At 36.2% G+C, this 25,049-nt stretch overlaps 2 protein-coding genes across 3 annotated transcripts; one reads left to right on the top strand and one right to left on the bottom strand.

Moving 5' to 3' along the window:
* Positions 1-3,565: 3,565 nt before the first annotated feature.
* rtf2 (replication termination factor 2) lies at positions 3,566-24,538 on the bottom strand. Of its 2 annotated transcripts, XM_041980277.1 has the most exons (10): positions 24,383-24,538; positions 23,998-24,092; positions 22,497-22,590; positions 22,189-22,328; positions 18,637-18,715; positions 7,550-7,660; positions 7,330-7,384; positions 6,623-6,697; positions 4,350-4,564; positions 3,566-4,319 (listed from the first exon to the last, which is right to left on the bottom strand). In XM_041980277.1, the coding sequence occupies exons 1-9, from the start codon at positions 24,449-24,451 to the stop codon at positions 4,371-4,373; spliced, it is 912 nt and encodes a 303-aa protein (XP_041836211.1). In that variant the 5' UTR covers positions 24,452-24,538; the 3' UTR covers positions 3,566-4,319; positions 4,350-4,370. The 2 variants fall into 2 exon arrangements, with proteins under 2 accessions (XP_041836211.1, XP_041836210.1); XM_041980276.1 differs by having other exon boundaries at positions 3,566-4,564.
* Positions 8,665-15,973, top strand: gcnt7 (glucosaminyl (N-acetyl) transferase family member 7). Its single transcript, XM_041980275.1, has 5 exons — positions 8,665-9,985; positions 10,791-11,046; positions 11,270-12,011; positions 13,579-13,674; positions 14,716-15,973. The coding sequence occupies exons 2-5, from the start codon at positions 10,840-10,842 to the stop codon at positions 14,958-14,960; spliced, it is 1,290 nt and encodes a 429-aa protein (XP_041836209.1). The 5' UTR covers positions 8,665-9,985; positions 10,791-10,839; the 3' UTR covers positions 14,961-15,973.
* Positions 24,539-25,049: the final 511 nt, after the last annotated feature.

Here is a 25,049-nt window from a genome sequence, read left to right as displayed (position 1 = left end):
TCTTATGAATAATGACTGAATAAACAAAGGGTTAAAGAAGAAAGAAAAAGAAAGAAAGAAAGAAAGAAAGAAAGAAAGAAAGAAAGAAAGAAAGAAATTTAAAGAAAAGACGAAAAAAAAGTTGTGGGAAATTTTGAAGATGAGGTAATTCCTCCCGTAAGCCACATCGCCTCAGGCTGACCAAAAGAATCTTCTTTCAAAAGCCACTGAAGCTTTTTGAGGTCGAAAATGGCTCCTGTTATCTGATCTCCCCAAAACTTCAGCTTAAACTAATGAACACATCAAAGGGTCTTTGCTATGTGGTGGAGAATGCAGCTTACAAATCTTGTTCAGAGAAAAGAATATAACACCTTTCTTTATATCTGACCTGTATGTAAAGCGCAGGCCTCGTCAAGCAATGCGGTTTCAAGCAATAAGGAATCAGATAGGCTAAGAAGAGTTCGTTTCAATATTTCTAAAAAGCTGGTCAGATTAATTTATATAGGATTTTTAACCATTATAAAACTTGATGGGGGAAAAAAATCCAACTTTGGCTATGATTTAAACATGTATGAAATTATTTTATTTAGGTGTCGTGAGATTTATTAATCAAAGTTTATCATTGTTGGTATTATAAAACAACGCTTTAAGGCATTCCCAAATTGTTGTAAGTTTATTCTGATCTTTTTAAAAAGCATTATTCAACAAATGCTGACTACGTGATGGTAAAAAAACAAACAAAAAAAAATGGAAACAATTCTTATGCTCTCATGTCACAAAGAACAAATTAATTCAATTTTTTTAAAAATTAAAAACAAATACATGTTTTTATGATAAACTAAATAAAATCGGGATCATTTCGTTTCCATGCTGCGTTCGTTATTTTATTAACAGTCATTTAATTATGTGCATGTTGGAGATATAAATTAGTGGGCCTAAATAACAGCAAAAATATTTAATAGGCTCCAGCTGAGGATGGAGAAAACATTGTGTTGCGTTTATCTATGAAAGCAGGCACAATGATCTAGTAATTTGTTATGACTTACATTAAATGACAAGGACAATGACTACTCCTGTTAATTTATTAAAGGCTTCGACCGCAGTTCGAGACTGTGACAGCACAGCGAAGCGATAAGGATGCCTCTGCCGCCACCTTGTGGCCATAGCCTCTCATTACCATGCCACTTGGGTGGTGTTGCTCGAGACAGGGTGAGTATAATCTGTCCAGTTTAGCACTGTATGAGGATTCCATGTTACAACAGGTCTAAAGGCAGCCTGTTTGTTAATAATCTTACATATGTTTTACAGACTTGTATGAAACACAATAAATACAAATGCCACATTTCCAAAGCCAGATCAAATAATGATCCATGGACAAACCTTTGTGTAATTATATCCTGGATCAATGTCAAATAGCAATACCTAGCTTTACTAGAGTTTGCATAAATCAAACAACACAATCCCCAAGGCCCTCTGCAACTGAATTAGATAAATTCAGACTGAAATATCTTTTTTTTTTAAATACCAGAATTCACAGTTTTCATTTAGTAAAAGATTAAATGTGCTCTGGTCAGAAGACCGAAGGGTGCACCCTAAGTAGAGACACAGCAAGTTGGCAATATACTGGGGGGTCTGACCATGTGACGTCCAGAAAGTCAAAACTAAAATTCTAAAGTCAATACAAAATTTAACTGGGAGCCAATGAAGTGTTGATAAAATAGGGGAGATTTTGCCTGTTCTGGACGTAAGAGTCCGACTGCACAGTTCTGCACTAACTGAAGTCTGTTGAAAGTTGCCTTATTAATATAAGTGAAAGTAGAATTACAACAATCAATACGAGAAGAGATAGAAACATGAATGATCATTGTTACAGCCCATGGCCTCAGGATATGGTGAACTGACTATGTGATCCTAATTAGACGATTGGACAACCATCTGGATCCACCCCTGTACCCAAGTGGCCGACTGTGGCATCCCCAAACCAGGATTGGCTGCTTGCTCTGACTCTCCAGCTGGTCATGGCTACTCAGCCCTACTTAAGGAACGGGCTGCTGATGATTCAGGGCAGCTGTGTGGTTTCAGCACAGTTAGCCAAACTTTGAGGTTTGATTGTCTGCTCTGTAAAGCTTGTGATTGTTGTGCGTTTTGAGACTTTGTACAACTGTGTACATTTAGTAGGTTTATGAATTCTTTTGTGAACTTTTGCACCCTTTTGTTTGGATTTTGGTGAACCTGTGTATCTTTGGGTAATTGTGGATACAGTGGAGTTAACTGTAAGCCCTGGCGGTCTCTTTTGTTTAATCCTCCACTTTTGTGTTCGGCATTTGGCTTGTAGAGCCTCCAGGTGTCGTTGAGGCCTCGTTTTCTGTTAGTTATATGGTTTAACCTGCCTTGTTGTCACTTAAAAATCACCCATAAATAAAACTTTTACAAATTTGTTTTGGGTTTATGGTAACAACTCCTTCTCCCTAGCGAGCAGGGGGGTTTGCAACAATCATTACAAGACCTGATTTTGGCAACATTCTAACTTTAGAGATAGTTCTCAAATGATTAAAAAAATTATATATTTCTGGTTAGCTGTTGGGAACGACCCTCCAAAGACAAAGCTTGATCAAACACAACCCCATGGTTTCTGAGGCTGCTTGTCTCTCATGATCTGAAAGTCTTCTGACAGATCTATGGGTCTCAGTAAACTATTGTTTTCCCCCTGTATGGCCTCTCTGTCAAAGATTTGGTTAAAGAAATGCTGCAAAAATGTTTTTCTTTCCATTGGCTCTCCAATCTGAACAAAATTTTATTTAACCACTGGCTTAAAAATAAACAGTGTGACCAAGCACTTTGAAATTTATTTAGTTTAAGGAAGACGAAAGCATCTTTCTTATATCTTACGTGCTGGAATATGTGCACCCTTGATATCACATTTTCCAAAACTGCCAATTAAACCTCTACACTGGATGATTTTCTTTATACTTTCGCTTACATCCCCAAGCAGAATTTTGTCAATGCAAGTATTCAGTCTCCTCACCCTGACTGCTTTAACTTTGACATAAACCACTGTGAGGCCTTACATGGTAACGGCATACTTCACAGCATTATCCATAAATTCAAAGGGTCACAAGTGGAGACACAATAAGAACCAGTGATAGAAGTGGGGAAATAACACAGCTAATCTGTGTCATGGCAAATGGTCTTGATACTTAAATTGTATTTTTCAGTCTTATTTTCATATTAATAAAACAATTGTGTGGGTGTTGTGGAGTACTTGTACATCGTAATTGAAACACATTTTAGCTGTCCAACAGGAGCTTCACACAGTTTGTTTTTTGTGTGGATTTTCCCTAAAGGGCACAACAGGGAATTGTTGCTGCTGCTGCCATCTCAGGTAATCGTTGCTCTTTCTTGCATTTCATAGTGTTGTGTAACTGAGATTAACGCTGCAGACAAGACACATAAAAAAGTAAAATACACAATTTATGCTTATTTAATCTGTGTGATAAATGAATGGGGGAAAAAAGTGGAAAAAGCTGGAATGTCACAATAAAAAATGTTTTGGTACAATTTGTTAAATGTAATAAAGAAAACTAAGTTAGGAAAAGGAAAAAGATTTTTTTTTATTTGCCTTTAAATTGCAGACATCTTTACATTTGTGCCTGGAGAAGAGTGTCTTCAGACTGTTTCTTTCACATCAACGTCTTCAACACAAAAAATTTCCAAGAAAAATACAAAGGGGATTCATTGAGCCAAAAAGATAAAATAATAAAAAGCTTGCGATGCTTAAAACTGAATAAAATAACTGAGCTAAATAGTTTCCTATTGTTTAGTCACATTGAAGATTTTCTGTAAGCACTTCAATTATTCACACAGCTCTTCTAGACACTTCGTTCTTTATGCAGTTGTGGACTTTAAATGAAAAGATAAAAATTACAAAAGAGACTAGGACAAGTGGAAGTACTCTGCTAAACTTGGGGGTGGGGTTGTGTTTTGAGTTATGTTTATTCATATGCAATTACTGAGCTCCATTTTTAAATGCAGCCATCACATTAAAGAGCTGAGCTCTGGCCACTAGGAGCCAGCAGAGTGACAGAGATGATGAAGTCACTCCACCATCAATTGCAGCTGAGAGCATGTGTGGGGGAATACATGTGGGAGGCATTAGGTTACAAAACAGAGTCAGAAACGCTCAGGGAGCTGTTAACAAAATGTTCACAACATGTAAACACTGAGCTGCTGGGGACTAAAGAGGCAAGCTGGGAGCGAGTCCACTCGTCAGTGGCCTGATTAAAAGGTCAAGTGGGGGGGGGTGGGGGGTGTTACAGAAGAGGGTGATAGACCTTTAAATGGTTTCTCCATTTCTGGAGAAAGATGCCCATGTTTGTTATGAGCAACAGCTACTAGAAGTGGTATGGGGTGTGGGTGACCCAGTTGGATGTCTGGTCTTTAGAGCGTTTGGCAGAGCTGTGTGTGGTGAACAGAGACTTAAAAGCCTCGGACTTTTCCCCCATATTCTGGATGGACCTCTTGGTGGTGGAGGCTGTTGAGGACTTTGTGCCCTTAGAGGTGGAAGATCCTGAGGGTCCGGCTACAGCTGGGGATAAAATGACAAGAATAGCGGTAAGATAAGGATAAGAAACAAGAAATATTTAACAAAAGAGAACACTTACTATCAAGAAAAAAACAGAAAAAGAGGGCAGAAATTTGATAATTATTTAAGCCATGTCCCTATTTTTTCCCCATAAACTCTTGGGAACTAAAGAAAAAAAGTGTCTTCCAAGTTTGTGATTTCCTGTCTATTTGGGCCTAAAATACCTTACAATTTTTATTAAAAAATACAAAAATCTATTCATATTATACAGCATGTCTACTGTAGAGGAAAAAGAGGATGATTTTAGAGTGAAAACCCAGCCAAACTTAGCTAATTAAAAATAAACAGATTATAGCTTCTGATGATATTAACCAAGGAGTTACACACATGACAATAACACGACAAGTCTAGTATAAAAAAATAGAACTGGATACAATAGCCTTGAATTAACTAAATAAAAGAAGAAGAGGGAGCAAAGGGTGTGTTCCAGTAACAGGGGGATCACTTCTCAGCCTCTATGGTGTGGTTTATTCAGGGATCCTGGAGAGGAGGGTCCACTGGATAGTCAGGAGGAGCAGTGGTCCTGGTTGTGGATCAGCTCTACACTCTCAGCAGGGTACCAGAGGGCCCGTGGGAATTTACCCAGCCAGTCTACATGTGCTTTATAGACTTGAAGAAGGTGTTTGACTGTGTTCTGTAGGGAGTGCTTTGGGAGTATAGGGTACCGGATCATTCAGTTTCTAAACGACTGGTGTCAGAGCTTGGCCCACATTGCTGGCAGTAGGTCAGATTCATTTCAACTGAGGGCTGCACTCTCAGACACTCTCAGTCATCCAGCAGGGGCTGAGAGTGGAACTGCTGCTCGTCCACTTCGAGAGAGAAACCAGATGAGGTGGCTCAGGCATCTGGTTAGGATGCCTCTTGGACACCTTCCCCTCTTTCCTGGTGAGGTGTTTGGGGCAACAGGAGGCAGCCCCATGGAAGACCCAGACCACACTGGAGTGACCCTAACTCAGATAAATTCTACTTCTCCTATTAGGCCAATACTCATATTTTCCCTCATCTTACAGCTTCAAATTTGAACCTCCCTCTACTATCTGTCATAGAATCCTATCTACTTTACATCTTTCTCCTACGACCATGTTGAGTCACTAATACATTAAATTGGTTCTGGTGTCCACTACTATTGACATTCATAGAGCAACGTTGTCTGAGAGGTTCATGCACAGATAAGGGGCAGAAAGCTGTACTGAGCCCAGTATGTGACACAGAGGTGACAAGGTATAAAATGAACAAAACTAAAAAAGAAACCATAATTATATGCAATTCTGGGCAATATGCAGTTAGATTTTCCTTTGTATTAACACTGGACTTAAGTTATTTATATAAGGTGACACTATTATCAAGAATAGTGTCAAGATTTGGTCATTTCTCAGCATAGGTGATAAAAAATGTATTTATACACTAGGACCTGCCCGAGCTAACAATGCTATCTTTTCCTCACTGTTCCAGACTAAGCTTGATGTCACCCTTCATGTTTAGCAATTCATCGTGAGTGAAATTTAAATGTTGCAAATCATGAATATTTTTATACATTTAGCCAAATGAAACCACCTTTAAAGAAAAGCTGCTGTTATTTTCAGATAAAAGCAGCAGAAATACACAACTAATATAAAAAAATCAGCTAAGCTCATGAAGGAATATTGTCAGCTTACATTTTTTACATTTATATCTACTGTTGATTTTAAACAGGTTTCTACAACCTGAGGCTGTCCTGGAAAACTTAGAACTGTCCAAGCTTTTCATATTTTTAGTAAAAAAAAAATAAAGAAAATAATCTTCTTAACCAAAATATTCTGTATTAGAACATGCTCTACCGTCAGAGCCATAACACGGACATTTTTCCACTGTGAAAATATAATGACACTACTAGTATGGCACTAGTATGACAACCTGCTGTTTAAGTAGGACAATTCTTTACAAAAGATTCAACTGAGTTGTTTTTTTCCCCTAAAACATAGCCTTCAAAAATACAAAAAGAGGCTAAGTATGTTCATCTACCTGTCTGGTTGCTTTCACCGTCATTTTGTAGTAAACTTCTTCCGGCTACATCCACTGGGGGAGACTGTGCATTGTCTGTGGGGGGTATGAAAGAGGAAAAACAACTGGTCACATGAACAGACCACCTGCCCACTCTAAGTGAGAGCTTGTACATTAACCTTTTTTGCAAAGGACAAGTGAGTACAATTAAAAGGTAAATGAATGAAGAAATATCACTCATGTTTTAATGTTTCATTTTTTTTTTATAAACAACTAAATTAAATAAAATAACTAAAGGAATAGAGCAACAATTAAATATAAAAAAATAGGTTTCAAACAAGAAGAAAGAGCAAAGTGTGACTTTCGTTTATAGGAAGGTTTTTATTGTATTAACTGGGTGTTTATGGGTTAATGTTCTGTTCACGTGTGAACTCAGGAAACACCACCACAGCTCTCTTGAGGTTTCTGATTATGTCGATAAACGTTGGGCCAGAATGCAAAACAAAAACAGTCGTTTCAGTGTGACTACTGCAAAGTGGATTCTGTGTGTATATGTACGTGTATATATGTAGCCTGAGCAGCTTTTCAGTAGAAATAAAAGGTTTAAATAAGCTCAGCTACTGAACCACAGGACATTCAAAGTATTATGAGGCAGCATGTTTTCATAGAACGTTGTTTGCTGCATTGCTTGATTTATGTAAAACTCATTTGCTAGTATTTATACAAACCTTTTGATTCTGCTGGAGTTGACACGGTTTCAGCTGCTTTGCTCTTCTTTGATTTCTAAAAAGTAAAAGGGAATATTTCGATTATAAAGTAAGCAAAAAAAATCTCTGATCAAGATTTTTCATCCAGCTCAAAAATCCAATAAAACTATTTTATAGTGACTTCAACCATTAACACCTTCTACCACTCCATCACCTTACAATTACTGAAATGAAATCTCACCTTAGTTTTTGCTTTAGCTCGCCTCTCCTCCATCTTCTCCCTCAGTTTCTCCACCTCCTCCTTCGTCCCATTGAGGACAACAATGTTGTCATCTTTAAAAGGATCCCCACACTGAAATGCAAATATAATATGTCAGATACACCATCCAGCCCGTGAACACACACACACACACACACAAAACATGTAGTGACTTAATGAAATGCAGTTCATTCAAGTTATGTCAGCCAGTGTTAATATGTCTTTGTGATATACAGTTTACCAGGGTTCCCTGTTTATTCTTTCTTGTAATTAACTGTTATCAATAAAACCCTCTAATCCTTCCTCTGATTTGTTTTTTTTTTCGGGATGGTTTCTAGTTTTCTCTGCTATACCCAATGGTTGCTGTAGCCTGCTTTGTGTCTGTTGCCGCTATCACAACTGTCTTCGGCTTAACCCTCTTTGGCTTACATGTAATTCAACGCTGTCTCACAAAAGTCAAAACATAGAAAGATCTAGCACTGAGAGGCTTGATCAGAAAAAAAAGACTGGAACGAATGTAACGTAAAATTAAGATGCAAGTTAATACAGAGGACATCAAACACTGAGGTGCTGCTTTCATTTGTATTCTCAAGCTGTGGACAAATTTTAATGCTACGTTTCAAAATCTAAGTACCAATAAGTTTATGGTACCAGAGCAGAAAAATTGTGGTGATGAGGTTATGATAACAAGAAAACTGTGTGGTGAGAAAAACACCTGGTTTTGTCTGTGAAAAGTCCCTTATGTAAACCATTTCCTTTGTGAGGAAGTCTTTCATTTGGGAAACACAAACCAAGTTAAAAATTTACATTCATTGCACATTAAACTTAGCATAAAACTGTTAAATACATTTAAATTAAGAATAATAATAATAATTAGATATTTTCCAAGTATATGCACTATTGTGTTTGCTATTTCAAAGACTAATCTCTACTAAAACTAAAGTGAAACTTGCTTTGACAGGCCTCAGTTTCTGAATAGTTATGTAGTTATAGTCCTTATTTGTCTTGCAAAGCAATGTTTTGCTTACCCTAACGAATGGAAATATGAAAAATATTTGTTGTTAAATAGGTAAAAAGACTGAAAGGGTACATAGTAAAACAGGTCAAGGTATTATGATTTCCAGGATGCATTATAAAGACTGAAGCAAATATATGCAAATCCTTTAACCACGTATTAGCCAACTCAGGGTAGAGATGTTTTAGTTATTAGCAACTATTTTAACCAAATTTAGGCTGATAATTCATAACTTTTTTAGATTATATATTACAAACATTTCAGTTTGTTGAGTGAACAGAACACAACCTAATAAAAATTTACTGATAAACAAAATTTTAAAGCCTAGTAATTAAATAAAGATTCAGCTTTTTATTTATACCATGAATAACACAAGTTGCACGACAGTCTCATAAAAAAAAGGGAAATCACACCCATTTTAAACACAAATATTAGTCTCAGGCAACCAGCAGGGGATCTATTGTGTGGTTGTAATGCAGGCTCAGTGGGTGTGAACTCAGGCCATGTGCTCCGTTCAACACAAGAGGGATAATCTCAGAAGCTGACCAAGCAGCAAACAAACTGTGGGAGCAGCTCTGGAGTCAGTAACTGCTTTTGCCATTAGCACAAATAACACAGGCCACTGGTGAGCTGAAAACCTTATCATCAAATCTGTGAATAAGTCAGCTGGAATTCTGTTACAGTTGATCGGAAATAGGATGAAGACAGACAAGGGCAGCATTCGAGGGAGAGACATCGTGGAGAGTTCAATATGTACACCTCTATTTTGGCAGATGAAATGGACATCAACACTTTTCAGAACAAAGAGAAAGAAAGGATCCTCTGCATATGAGGTTTGAAATAAAACAATGGCGAGCAAGAGGACAAAAAAAAAAACAAAAAAAAAAAAAGAAAGAAAGAAAGATGCAATGCACTAGTAAGAAGGAAACTGTATGTGGGAGGAGAGTGGAAAAAATCCCTAATGAAGTATATTCCCGCTGTGCAAGATGTATGACTGGGTGTTACTGCTGGTAACCAGGCGGGGATGGACCTCGCCTCATGGGGCTGTGGGGGAAGCAATTTAATCAGCTATGAATAAAGTGGTGAATAACAAACTCTGATGCAAGAAGCACTGCCTCACTCTGACATGAGCCAAAGCTGAGAGAACTAAGCCTTCCCACCAGCACACGTCAAAACAACCCTGACAGCCAAATTTAGCTCAGATACATTATAGACGCTGCCACTGTTCCTGTCATTGCTGATAATGGAGCCAATGAAAATGACTTCTGTTCATCGCAGGACTCCAGATGGACTCTAGTAACATAGTTCAGAGAAGCCATTTAGGTAGCAGCAACTCAAATTGGTGTTTATGTGTAAACCTTTACTTCTTCACCAAAGAGACTTCAGACTGAACTGCCTCAAAGGTAAATGGCTAACCTTGTCTTTGGCATTCTGACTTTGCAAACGCTGTCTGCATGTATTTTTTTCTGTTTGTTACATAGATATGAGCTTTGGATGTTTGATTTAGACAGCCTAGCATCACAGCAATATATTTTAACAAATGTTCCTACTTTCATTTAGCAGACAGCCTTTAGAAAGTGAAATGATAATTACTTCATGCACCAGATTTCTACAGACTCAGAGCAAACGGAGTTCGCTACTTCTCAGTAGGTCATTAGAGGTGAAACATCTCAGCAGAAGATTATAAACGTACACAATTCCATAGTAACCTCATGTGGATATTTATCTGTGCTGCTGCTTTCAACGGTGGTACTCAAGTGAGGACATTTCACTGATATGCGATTAAGAATAGTATTCAGAGATGTTTAAAGAACCTTCTAAGGGCAGTGGATTATAAAATATGTTTTCTTTTCAGCCTCAGTAAAAAAAAAAAAAGCATGGCATGAGCTCACTGGCTGAACTGAAAGCAAATATAGTTATGGTCTGGATTAGGTGTTAGTTAATGAAACATAATGCAATATAATATTATGAAAACACACAGTTCAAAAGACATGTTTTCTGAAGATGATCCATTTAAAATGTATGTATTTTTTAACTTTATAACACATCGTAGCGAGACAGTTATTGTGTCACATCAGACAATAGTCATTTCGTAACTGTATTTGGTATCACAGACTACTAAAAACTTGCTCCATCAAGTAGAAATAACCTACATATTTAACCCCAATAATATTCCTCAAGGATCTGGGATCTGTGTCTTTATTACAGGAGCTTTATCTGTGGTGGTGCTGGCGTACTACAGAGAAACAGTGCTATTATGTGCCAGCTTGAAGGGACAAAATGCAGCTTCCTGTTGTGCCTGGGGATGAGTATTATTGCCTGTTCATTCATTTATTTGAAGACTAAGACACCAACTGAGCAAAAGTACCCACAGCTTAAAAGCTGCAGACCCTTCTCTAGTGAATGTAAACCTTTTCTGCCTGAGATGGAGAAAGGAGTAGAACAGTACCAACGTGACTGTCAGGTATGACATTTTTTTGGTGCAAAGATCTCTAGAAAATTAAATGTAGACAGACTTGCTCCAATGACCAGTTGCATATTGCAAATCACATTAACCAATATTCTACTGGTTGACACTACGCAGAAATGTGAGTGCAGTTTCTTCCAAACAGAACATATAAAAAAATAAAAAAAAACTTAGCTTTATAAAAGCATTAAAATCAACCTTTCTTGTTTTCTGTCAACAGGTGGGAAACTTTATCCTGAATAGCAGCCTGCATTGTTCAAGTTTAATTGATGACCTACACTTTATCACCAGACCTCTAAGCCGCAAGGAGGAGGAATACCCTTTAGCTTTCATTGTGACTATTCACAAAGAGTTGGAGCTTTTTGTGCGTATGTTGCGAGCCATTTACATGCCACAAAATATCTACTGCATTCATGTGGATGCCAAGGCTCCAATGGAGTACAAGATGGCTGTCCAGAGACTAGTCGGCTGCTTTAAAAATATGTTCCTCTCCACCCGCAGTGAGAAAGTGACCTATGCTGGCTTTTCGCGCTTGCAAGCGGACTTGAACTGCATGAAGGATCTAATTAAGTTTAAGCAAAGCTGGAGGAAGGTAGTGAATTTGTGTGGTCAGGATTTTCCTGTCAAGAGCAACCTGGAACTGGTGCAGTACATGCAGAGCAAGCAGTGGAGGGACAGAAACATGACGCCTGGGGTAAAACAACCAGTATCAATGAGGCACAGGACACAACTCCAGCATCAAGAGATCACAGGGTCTCATGTAGCTCCAAAAAGGCCAAGAGTGAGGAAAAGCCCTCCTCCACACAACCTGCAAATTTATTTTGGAACGGCCTACTATGTGCTTACAAGGGATTTTGTAGACTTTGTTTTGAAAAGCCGAATAGCTCACGATCTGTTGGAGTGGTCTAAAGACACATTCAGTCCAGATGAGCACTATTTTGTGACGCTCAACCACATCAAAGGTAACCTGCTTGTTTCAAACAGCAGCACTAACGAAAAAAACTTATTATGGCTGGTTACAAAATCTTTAACCAATCATAAACCCAAATATAGAGCTCTTAATTAGTTAGTGTGATTCAAAATGTCAAATTATTCATGAGAGGACATGCAAAGCACTGAAACACAATTTCTGCAAAGAAGTTTAACAAGATTAGCACATTTAACCACATATTTCTTCCTGGTGTATAATTGATAACATTTATGGCATATATCAAAAATTCCACTAAGTACTTTAGTACAGAACACTGTTTGGTCTACTGTAGCATGGCCACAAATTCATAGCCTGAGGTATGGAGAGACAGTTTTATATATCATAACTATCATTCTATTAATTTCACAAGAATCCAAGGTAATCTTGCACACTGTTAGTGTGTACTAAAATGATGTCCTCATATACTCTAGGAAAAATAGCCTCATCCACTGGTTATTTAAATGAACCCAGTCTCCAAAATATTTGCATAGTAATGGCAGCAAGAAAAATACACTAATCTTTATTTGACTATGTGTGTGCCCTTGTGAGGATGTAGTATGAAGATGTAACCCTAATGCAGATAGTATTTGCTTTGTTCTCAACACACAGAGTACACAGACAGCTACTGGGTATTTAATTACCTTGTTTTTGCAGGCATGTCATGTTTAAAAATACCCATGAGTTTATTAAGACATAAAAATGGTATATAACTGATTTCAGCGATGAAACAAAATCAAGCCATAATGAGGAAAATTGTGGAATCCCTGACATAGGCACTTTGTAACATTCCTGTGCTTATATTAGTTTTTTTCTTTCTTTTTTCCATTTGTATAAGGAAAAGTACTGTACTTTTTATAAGTTGATGTTTTTGAAAACAAATGTTTGACAGCCCCAGTATTTTTTTTTTTTTTACATAGGCATCAGGTTCTGTAGTATTGAAACAATATCGAATACAACTACATACTATAGTATTGGACTGATATCCGATGTTGGTATCGGTGTATCACTACCCCTAACCAGTACGGTATTTGAAATAATTGTGGGAGCAATGATTACGCCAAAGGTGTGGCTTCTTTAACAGCAGCTTTTCCTCTTGTGCAGAGTCCTGACAAAGGATAAAACTTAGAGACTCACTCCACTGGTTTCACCAGCATAATATGAATACAGCTGTAATGAACTAATGGATTATAATCACATTAACTCAATTTGATTATAACTGGATGATAACTCTCACTGAATTGAATCAGACCATATTTTAAGTGCTTTGAGAAAACTTTTATCATGAATTGGCAGAGTTAGAGTTAAATAGAACTAAAAATACTTTACTGAATAAATTCTACAAATACAACTTATCGGAAATGTCCTCATACAAATTTTTGTTAAGCGATGCTTTAAGTGAAAAGAATAACAGATTACTCCAGCTTATTTATGATTCATTCATTTCCTCCCATTTGACAAAATAGTGGGAGGCATTCAGGACTGCCTGCCAAGCATCAATTGGTTTGTGCATTTCAGTTAGGTCACATAATCATTGATTTTATCTGGTTACATGTTTGAAGAGGCTCCAGGCAGCCATATTGATGGAGGTTGGGAAGGAGAAATCCGGGCAATCAAGTGGAGGGATCAAGAAGGAATGACACACAATGGATGCAAAGGTACAGGATATTAACATATTTTATATTTATATATATACACACATATAGATATATGTGTATATATATATATATATATATATATATATATATATATATATATATATATATACATATATATATATATATATACATACATATATATATACATATACATATATATATATATATATATACATATACATATATATATACATATACATATATATATACATATACATATACATATATATATATACATATACATATATATATATATATACATATACATATATATATACATATACATATATATATATATATACATATACATTTATACATACATATACATATATATATACATATATATATATATATACATATACATATATATATACATATACATATATATATATATATACATATACATATATATATATATATACATATATATATACATATACATATATATATATATATATACATATACATATACATATATATATATATATATATATATACATATACATATATATATATATATATATATATATATACATATACATATACATATATATATATATATACATATACATATACATATACATATATATATATATATACACATATACATATACATATACATATATATATATATATATACACATACATATACATATATATATATATACATATACATATACATATACATATAAATATACATATATATATATATATATATATATATATATATATATATATATATATATATATATAGCTTTAAGAGGGCTTCATGGATATGAGAACGATAGGCAAAGAGTCTTAATATTTACCTTGGTTTGCTGTGCAAAGGCATTGGTAATTGTTGATATTTTGGATATGCCACTGCATCATTTGAAATTTGTTAACCAATTTGCATAAAAATTTTCAGACACTTTGCCTTTCTCAGGTCCAATGAATGAGGTGCTTTATGTTTACTACAGATTCACTACTATGTTGTTACCGTCACAGTGCTTTCATTTTTCTGTCAACGTTAATGTCCTAATGGCTGTTTTTATTTTTCAGGGAATTATGTACGAGATATTTGTGTTTACGGAATAGAAGACCTTCCGTGGATCATCAACAAAAACAGCATGTTTGCCAATAAGTTTGACAGTAATACCTTTCCTGAGGCACTTGACTGTCTAGAGCAGTGGCATAGGAACAAAGTGTTGAACCAGGCAACAGTTCCCATAGAACCATCATGGCTACTAGCCACACAAAGCAATTCAAGAAGTAACAGCTACTTCAACAGGCGTGCTAAAGTATGAAATAATAACAAAAAGTTGTAGTAGATTATTTGTGTTTCCTCTCTGCAATCTAATGCAAAATGTGAGTGGGAGAACACTGAGCTGAAATGTGTTGTGAACCTCCAAACTGTAGAGCAGCTATGACTAGTTGTGTTTATTTATTTAAACAGAAACTGTACTATTGTTGTTGTTTCTAATGCATTTGCCACTGAGACATTACATTAATAAAATAAGTGACTAAAAAACAGATTAGATTACCAGTTAAACAGTGTTCAGTATGAGCTCTGGTTTGCTAAAGACACTTGATAGATCTGTTGCCTGATTCACTATTGAATAAATTAAAGGAAAGCAGATGTTGACAAAGGTAATTTCGCTAAAAGCAGCACTTCCTGTCCTCTGACATGTCCTCTTTTTGCTTACATTATCCTGCAAAACGCATTTTGGGGTAAGAGTTTAAGTTATTTTTGTTTATGTAATTGAATTGTACTTTTTATTGAAGTCTCTATATGACTAAATTATAAGTTTTTAAATTAAAATGACTTGGCAGACCTTAAGAGCATATTGTAAGTCAAGTACATATTAGTTTTTCTTTAAAGTTACAAAGTTGTTTTGAATTATATTAGAATATATGTAATGAACTAGAGAAGGGCTTTCAAAAAAACACAAGGCAAAAACTGTTCTGAAAACCTGTTCAAACACAATGTCAAATCACTTGTTAGTTGAACATAATAAATGATTTTGTCCAATTTGTTGTGTTTTGTTTGGAAAACTGAAGCCAAATATACGCAGTACCAGTCAAAAGTCTGGACACACCAACTCTTTAGGTGAATGGTTAGGTGTGTCCAGTCTTTTGGCTTCCACAGCTGTCAACACTGTTAGATGGACAGCAAAGTGTAAAATAAAAAATGAAGGAGGTAGTCAGCCACTCAGATTTTAGAGGTTCAGAATACTGTGAACTCACTGGTAAGTTTGCACTCAAAAGAATCTGCATACAGTCTGTTTCCCTTGAGAATCCCTGCAGATTTTCCCGTAGTTTAAGGCACTATTTCTATTTCCACTCAAACAAGTGATCCATGACTGATCCAAGATGCTTCCACTTCTACAGAAACAAGGGAGACTGCCTAATATCTCAAAATAGCAAGGGCATGGGAAATATAAATATAGTTTCTGTAGAAGTGGAAGCATCTTGAATAAGTCATCTAGGGCTGTCAAAGTTAATGCATTAATGATGCATTAACTCAAATTCCTTTTATTCCTTTTATTTTTTTTTAACACGTGATTAAGGCATGCAGAAATAAGGCTGTGGTGTTGAGGCAAAAATGGACACAGAACGTATGTTTTACACGGTCAGATGATAAATATTTGGCTATAATACATTTAGAAGCAGATAAAATAATCTGTGATTAATTACACTTAAGTATGTTGAAAAACTGACATAGTCGCGGTACTAAAATTTCAAACTGAACTGCAATACTAAGGATGGTCCTCGATACACGATGCAATTTTTCAATACTATAGTGGGGGGGGGGGGGGGGGGGGGGGGGGGGTATTAAAGTTAGAGCACTAAAAAAATAACACAGCCCAAAACAATACAATAAAAATATAATACATATAACAAAATACGTTAACATTGTTAAATATTTAATAATAAATCTCTATAAGCTCTTGCAAAGATAGAGTCTAATCAGACTGCTCATTGTATTGCAAAAAATACAAAACTAGAAAAACTTTAACTCTGGTTAGTGTACTTATTAACATAAGTGTCCTTCACCTCACAATACTTGGGAACAGTTCAAGTAAAAAAAAGAACAAACTAGTTAAGATGATCTAGTTTGTTAACTAGATAAATGAATAAAAAAAATTAAAGATTAACTTTAAATGTTTTTGTCTACTGTCTACATTAATAGGCATTAATATCCGACTGAAAGCCAGGGCGGGATCAGTCGGTGGTAGATTTGAGTGATTCATTTTGAGTCTGGGAACAGAATAGAGGTAAACATCTCCTCTGACAGCAGCTAGGACTGCTGTCGCTCAAAGACTAAGACTCCTCTGAGTGTTATTGAATGGGGAGGGGTGGGGCCTGTGGTGTTCCAATCACTTGCATGGCTAGAGGAATATAAAAATTATGTGAATTCCAGCGTGGTACTGTTATAGGATGCCATCTGAGTACCTGTGCAAGTCCAGTTGTGAAATTTCCTCACTCCTAAATATTCCACAGTCAACTGTCAGTGGTATCATAAAAAAGTGGAAGCAATTGGGAGCAACAGCAACTCAGCCACAAAGTGATAGGCCCCGTGAAATGACTGAGTGGGGTCAGCGGATGCTGAGGCACATAGTGCGTAAAGGTTTTCTGCAATTTTCTGCAGCCGATTACTACAGACCTCCAAACTTCATGTTGCCTTCATATCAGCTGAAGAAGAGCTTCATGGATTGGGTTTCCACAGCCGAGCAGCTGTATCCAAGCCATACATCACCAAAAGCAATGCAAAGCGTTGGATGCAGTGGTGTAGAGATCGCCGCCACTGGACTCTGGATCAGTGGATACGTGTTCAAGAAGTGGCAATCTGATAGACCAGTCTGGGTGTAGCGGTTGCCATGAGAACGGTACTTGTCTGACTGCATTGTGCCAAATGTAAAGTTAGGAGGAGGGGGCGGATTATGGTTTGGAGTTGTTGTTTTTCCTTCACAAGCATCAGTGTCTGATTTCACAAAAGCGCATTTGGAGGAATGGTCAAAAATTCCTATAAAGACACCGCTAAACCTTCTGCCAAGCCTTCCCAGAAGAGTTGAAGCTGTTGTAGCTGCAAAGGGTGGGCCAACATCATATTGAACTCATTTGATTAAGAACGGGACGTCTATTATGTTCATACGAGAGTCAAGGCAGGTGAGCAGTCAATATAGTGTATATATAGACAACTACTACCTTGCTAAAGACGCTGAGGGTTAAGGTGATGGACAGGCCAAGCATGTCTCCAGACCTAAACCCAATTGAGGATCTGTGGGGTATCCTCAAATAGAAGGTGGAGGAGCGCAAGGTTTCTATTATCCACTTTATCCATGATGTCATCATGGATGAGTGGAAAAGGCAAGTGGCAACCTGTAAAGCTCTGGTGCACTTTGTGCCCAAGATGGTTAAGGCAATGCTGGAAAATAATAGTGGCCACACAAAATATTGATACTCTGGGCCCAATTTGGAAATTGGGCTCACTTTTTGTTGGCTGTGTGTTGAGTTATTGTGAGGGGACAGTAAATGTACATGATTATACAAGCTGTACACTGACTACATTTTAACTGTAATTTCTTCAGTGTTGAGAGCAGAAGCAATCCATTAAACAATAGCTCTGAGACTCTCTCATGACTCCCATGGGAGGTATAAAAATAAAGGAGGAAAAAAAAAAAAAAGAAAAGTAAACATTCAGATTCTTTTTTTAGCTTAACCAGCAGCTGTGCGTCAGGGACCACATCATTCCCAGAATACAATGGTGTTTTTTATATATATCAGAGCAGCTTATTTACATATTAACAGCTTTGTTTATGTGAATAAACAAGAAGAATCCATGCAAAGTACTGAGATGGCAGTGATAGGGAGCAGATTAATGGTGTAGAAGATAATAAGTTTCCAATGAAAAGTTAGATATTGTTCATTGCCAACAACCAACAAGGAAAGGACTATTGATTAAAACAGACTTGTGCTCACCTTGTGACAGATTTCTGTCTTGACCTCCTTCAGGGCCCTGTCTGAAAACACACATCCACAGGTCTGCAAGTAACAGAACCTGAAAAAAAAATCAAATTTTATTTATAGAGCACTTTTCATGCACAATGCAACACAAAATGCTTTACATAATAAAAACAAATCATGCATATTAAAAACAAAATTTAAAAGGAAACAGGAAATAAAAACATGCCTCATAGGAGTCACTTTTATGTTATGTATATAACATATACATGGATTATAATCATTTTCTAGCCTTTCTGCAGGGTTGGGTGATTCTCTGGACAAAACCAACCCAAACTTTTAGAGCCCTATGAAATCCATGATTACAGAATCGCGGACGAAATCACAGAATTCAACTAAAAAATGGAATTCATACGCGGAATATCACAGAACTGAGCGACAATTTGTGTATATTTTTTTTTTCGTAATAAAAAGGAATGTTTCTGTCAGGAAAATGGTGGGGGTCACTAAAGCTGGGGACACATCACTTACCCCCTCCCCCTGCCTCCCTCATTAACAATGCAAACATGTCGAAGCGGCCGCCTGAAACACCGGCTAAGAAGCTATGAAACTCCAGGCCTGCTCCCAAGTACAGAGCAGAGCAGGTTCCCAAATGTTTTGCCGATTTTGCAAACATACAGTTGACTAAGGATACATGTGCGGACCACCTGCAGAGTGACAAACACAAACGTAAAAAGGCGAAACACAACTATGCAAGCCACAACGCTTCAAACAACAATTGATGCTTGCACATCTTCTACGGGTACAAAAATAGAAAGGGAGCTATTCATTTTCAGAAATGGATACATTCTTAAAGTCTTACTTGTCCTCTAAGTACCTACAGTATATTTATAGTTTTTAGAGTCTTTGCTGGCATTTGTGTTGGCTGGTAACCAATTACATTTTGGATCTACATCATATTTGCTAAAAGTAATGCACAAAAGATGCTCATTCATTGTGGTTGCAAAGGTAAAAACTAAATGCCACAAACAAAGTTTCTTAGTAACATAATAAATTGTCTAGATTTCATTACTTTATGCACAGTCTTGGGGTTAAACTTAAGATGCTAAAAACCAAATTCTCAAAAAGTAAAAAACACTGAATATGGGGAAAATTAAAACTGAATTTTAGAAAAAATAAAACAGATTTCATAGGGCCTTGTACAAAGTTTGGCATAAACAGTACCATAATGGTCAGGGTTCTACAAAGTATGTTGGGCAATTTGAAAATTACATTCATGCGTCACTTCATTTTCAACTGGCTGAAGCTTCCCCTCAAGTTTCTGAGAACAAACTTTATGCTGACAGCATATTAGCTAGTGAACGTTTCACCACAGCCAGCAGTTAAAAAATAACAAAGAAGGAATGTCAGGGGCAGCACAGACAGACATGGTTCCTAATGTCCTAGAAAACAGCATGAACCCTGCAGGAAGGCAAGTGTTATGGATAGGTGAAACTAATGAAATTAGAATATAATGCAAAACTTAATTCATTTCATTAATTTAACTTAAAAAGGTAAACTAATTTATTATATAGACTTATTTTGATGATTATGGCTTACAGCCTATGAAAACCCAAAAATCAAAATCTCAGAAAATTAGAATAGTGTGAAAAAGTTCAGTGTTGTAGCCTCTAAGTGCCACACTCTGATCAGCTAATTAACCCAAAACATTTGCATTTAAATGATCTCTAAGTCTATTTCAGTAGAATTCACAATCATGGGGAAGATTGCTGACCTGACAGTTGTGCAGAAAATCATCATTGACACCCTCCATAAGGAAGTAAAGCTTCAAAAGATAATTGCAAAAAAAAAGTTGGATGCTCTGTTGCTCCCGCTGTTGATGGTACAGTAGCATGATACTGTGTTGTAAAAGCTGTACACAAGCCAGGACTGTCTGGAGCAGCATTACAACACAGCTGGTCATCGACCCCAATATTGCTGTTGTGTTTGGTGCAAGTTCATCACACTGACATCATATCCTCTAGTGGTGCGGTTACGCTGTCCTCAAAGTACCACAGATAGTAGAGGTTTCAAACCTATCCACCACCTTGGTACCTGGTTTCAGGCATGATTGGTTTTATGGAGGCTAATCCCTGGTTTCGTGGGGATGAAAGGGTGGATTGCTAAAATATTTTTGCGGTTTTACTGCAATTCAGCGTCATGTGGATGTCCCCTTAAAGTGCAGTGTGAAGTTTCCACAGTCTGTGTTGATTTGAGGAGCCGTGTCATCTGCCGGTGTTGGTCCACTGTGCTTTAAGTCCAGAGTCAACGCAGCCCTCTACCAGAAGATTTTGGAAGACTTCATGCTTCCTTCAGCACAAAAACTTTTTGGAGAAGCTGACTTTATTTTCCAACAGGACTTGGCACCTGCCCACACTGCCAAAAGAACCAAAACCTGGTTCAATGACCAAGGGATTGCTGTACTTGACTGGCCAGCAAACTCTCCTGAGCTGAACCCCATAGAAAATCTATGGGGCATTGTCAAGAGAAAGATGAGACACGAGACAGAGCAATGCAGAAGAGCTGAAGGCCGCTATTGAAGCTTCCTGGTCTTCCATTACATCACAGCAGAGCCACAGGCAGATAAGATCCATGCCATGCCGTCTTGAGGCAGTAATTAATACAAAAGATGCTAAAACCAAGTACTCAGTTCATACGCATGACTATACTCTTCAGATGGTCAATATTTCTACATTCAAAATCCTTTTTTTTTTTACTGATTTCATGTAATATTCTGATTTTCTGAGGTTATATTTGGGATTTCATAAGCTGTAAGCTATAATCATCTAAATTATAATGAAAAAATGTTTGAAATTTCTCACTTTGCATGTAATGAGTCTATATATTAGTTTCACCACTTTAAGTTAAATTACTGAAAATAAGGATAATATAATTTTTTGAGTTTCACCTGAACTGCCTTGTTTGCCCACAACTATAATCAATATTAAAAGAGTTTTCGATAACTGTTAGCTACTTTAGTTTAACATGTCTTTATCAGTCACTATAAGTTTATCATCACTGTGTATTCGTGTTCCCTCTGCTGAGACGTGTGTACATTTCCATTCATCCTCTCATTTGTATGTCTTTAGAAATATTACAATAAAGATGTTGATAAATATACTGAACAAGAATGCAGAAGATACCAGCAGTCTGTATCAGTATAAAGCAGGTATGATTGTAAACATGTAAAAGTTACTTACAGACTGTGCCAGCTACAATACTCAAGAAGCCTGTTGTTTACAATAAATCACAACATGTTTACAATTGATTTGCCAACTTAACAACGACTGAAATGATTCAGATCAGCACATTATAAAACCACTGGATAAGACTTAATATCAGTGATGAGAACAACTGAGTGCATGTTCCCAGTGAACTGTGAACATGCACTATGTTGAATTTAATAAAACCAAAAAAGCTCAGAGTTGATTTTCAACACAGACAATATTGGGATTATATTTCTTCAATGAAGCGGCTTGTTTTAAAAATTATTTATTCTTATGTTTAGCATACTTGATTAATGTTGGTTACCTGTGTTTCCCATTCATCTCCAGTCCAACAACAGGGCAAATGAACATGCCACAATGGATGTCTTCATATCTGTCTCCTTTTGTATTCCTTCTCTCTCCCTCCCATTCAGGGTTATCAGTCAGGTTAAGCTCCTTTACATCCTGCAGTAGCAAATAGATGGATCAATATACTGTATTTCCTATTTTGAAACAAAACATGAATTCATACAAATATGTGTCCATATATAGTTGCTTAGAATCAGGTCTTCTTGCCAATCAGATCTTGCATTCTGTATAGCTTTCATCTGTGTAGCCATACAACACCTATACCTTGATCCCACGAATGTGTACCACTGCCTCAGCATTGGGTCTCTCAGCAGACTTATCCAGAAGGTATTCAATAATAGCGTCTTTGTTGTAAAGTCTGAAACACAGCATGGACAAGACTTTCAGATTGAACTGTGTAACAATGGACAGTAAGGCTGCACAACATGTAGTTTCAGCATAGGTGGAATGTACATATGACCACCATGTGCAATATAAAGTAAGTCAAACTAGCTCAGGCACATTGTTTTTATGCAAAATATAAAAGAAAAACTCAAATTACTCATTTTCCAAGACTCATCTAAAAAGGGTTAGGTGCAAATCATAAATCACCTTAATTTAAGTGTTTTAGTTTTAAACTAATCTAACACGGTTGCAAAGTTAGTGACATGGAAACTTTGAATGTGCACACTGCAATAATAGGTCACAGTGATTGTATTAGTGGTATTGTACAAGACTTGACATGATTTAAATGTCTTCCTCATATTTTCCATCCTAACTTCAATAAATAATTCTTCTCTAAAAATCAATATAAAAAAGATATATCATATTTTAGGGAAAAAATATGGAGGTTCTGTAAAAGTCAATTTTATGGCAGATCAATTGCACTGGTTTAAATTTAATTTCACAAGTGACATAAAGAGACAGGTGAGACAGGAAACGTGGCCTCTTAAATTAGTACAAATATTATACGAAAACATTGACAAATGCCTTATAATTTCCCTATTTTAAAAGAAAATGGACTGCTTTGTTTATGTTTATGGTTAAGACTTCTAATAAATTTACTTGCAAAGTAAATTTCTTTAATTACTTCCGCCAAGGCAGAGGTCATGTATTTGGCAGCGTTGGTTTGTCTGTCTTTCAGCAATATAAGTCAAAAGGTAATGGACAGATTTTGATAAAATTTTCAGGGAATCTAAGAGGTGGAATAAGGAACAGCCAATTAGATTTTGGGGTTGATCCAGATCACTGCCTGGATACAGTTTTATTTTTATTTTTTTTTTATGAGCTTTTAACTAAAAAAAAATAATGCCCACAATCATTGTGTTTTTTTTTTTTGGTTTTTGTTTTTTTGTTTTAACAATGACCTGGTGGAGGTCTCTGCTCTGAGTGGTTGTAGTTGAAGAACTGCATCACTAATCTGCATTTGATTACTTTGGAAAATTTAGCAACTACTGTTAAACAGCTCATTTCCCTGAAAACTTCAATTATATAGAGTACTTACAAAGCAGGAATAAAAATAGTGTGAAAGTGTTGAAAATTATAACATTTGGTGCTGAGGGCTAAACTTCCATAATCTGTTCTGATAATCTAAATTGACAAGAATAGCCTGTCACCTGGTATGTTTTTAATCTTATCTATCTACCTATCTATCTATCACAGAATAAAAACACAAATAAAACACAGTAACGTCAATTTTCTTAACCATTATATGCATGACAAACAGTTTCTTAGTCACTGTCATTATTTACGCACAGATTTCTGAGAAAAAAAAAGTGTGTCTTACCTGCCCAGCTCACAGGCCACAATGGGGCGTCTGAGTTTCTCCTGGCTCAAAGCACAGTACTTCCATTTGGCAGCTAGTTCAGCATTTTTGTCAACCTGGACATGTCAGACAATAAGGTACGCCATAGATTAATGCTAATTAGCTTGATATTTAACCCGTGAAGATTACACTGGTCTATATTGAAAACTAAAGTGAATTCATTCTACAATGAATGTGGAATAAAAAATGTTGAAAGGCCTTTATTTGTCACTTAATGTTCAAAATAAAGTACAAGCTAGTGACAATCTGTTTAGCTTGTTTGCGTTAGCTTTTGATTACGTCTCCAGGACGGAACAACAGGAAGACAAAGAGAGAGAGAGGCCAAAAAAAGAAAAAGCAAATGTACCTTCTCGACTTTTTTAGGTCCTTTGACCAACTCGTGTCTTTTGGGAATCGTTCCACCGTCGCATCCCATCTTGAGAACGAACTAAATTTAATCTGTTAGCTTACACTGACAAAGCTAGCCCAAGACAGGAAGTTCACTGGTTGTAAATAAACAACGACAGCTCGCAATCGTGAGATAAATTTGTTGCCGCCCTCTAGTGGCTGAATGAAAATGGTTTACAACCGTCAGGTTGTATGTTGCAACTGCAGCCACAAAGTGGAAGCATTAATCCAAATATCAGTTCGCAACCATCTGTATGCAGAGATTCACTATTTAAAATACGTTACATATTTTATAGGCAAAATATATTGAAATTGGCATTTGAACGTACCAACTAAGATTTTATTTATCTCATATGTTATTAATAATTAATAATTTTGACTTTTTAAAATAGCCAAATTCAGTACATTAAACCTTTTTAAAGCTAAAGTGTTTGGGTGTCACAATATATATATATATATATATATATATATATATATATATATATATATATATATATATATATATATATATATATATATATAATCAATGAAAAGCTGTTGTAATAAAACTCAGTTGACAACAAATTTAGCAATCTACAACTCCATACATCACAGCAATACATGTCAGCATAAAAAATACATAAATA

The sequence above is a fragment of the Melanotaenia boesemani genome, chromosome 3, assembly GCF_017639745.1.
Source record: "Melanotaenia boesemani isolate fMelBoe1 chromosome 3, fMelBoe1.pri, whole genome shotgun sequence".
In the NCBI taxonomy this organism is placed as follows: Eukaryota; Metazoa; Chordata; class Actinopteri; order Atheriniformes; family Melanotaeniidae; genus Melanotaenia; species Melanotaenia boesemani.
This window is presented reverse-complemented; position numbering and strand designations above follow the sequence as displayed.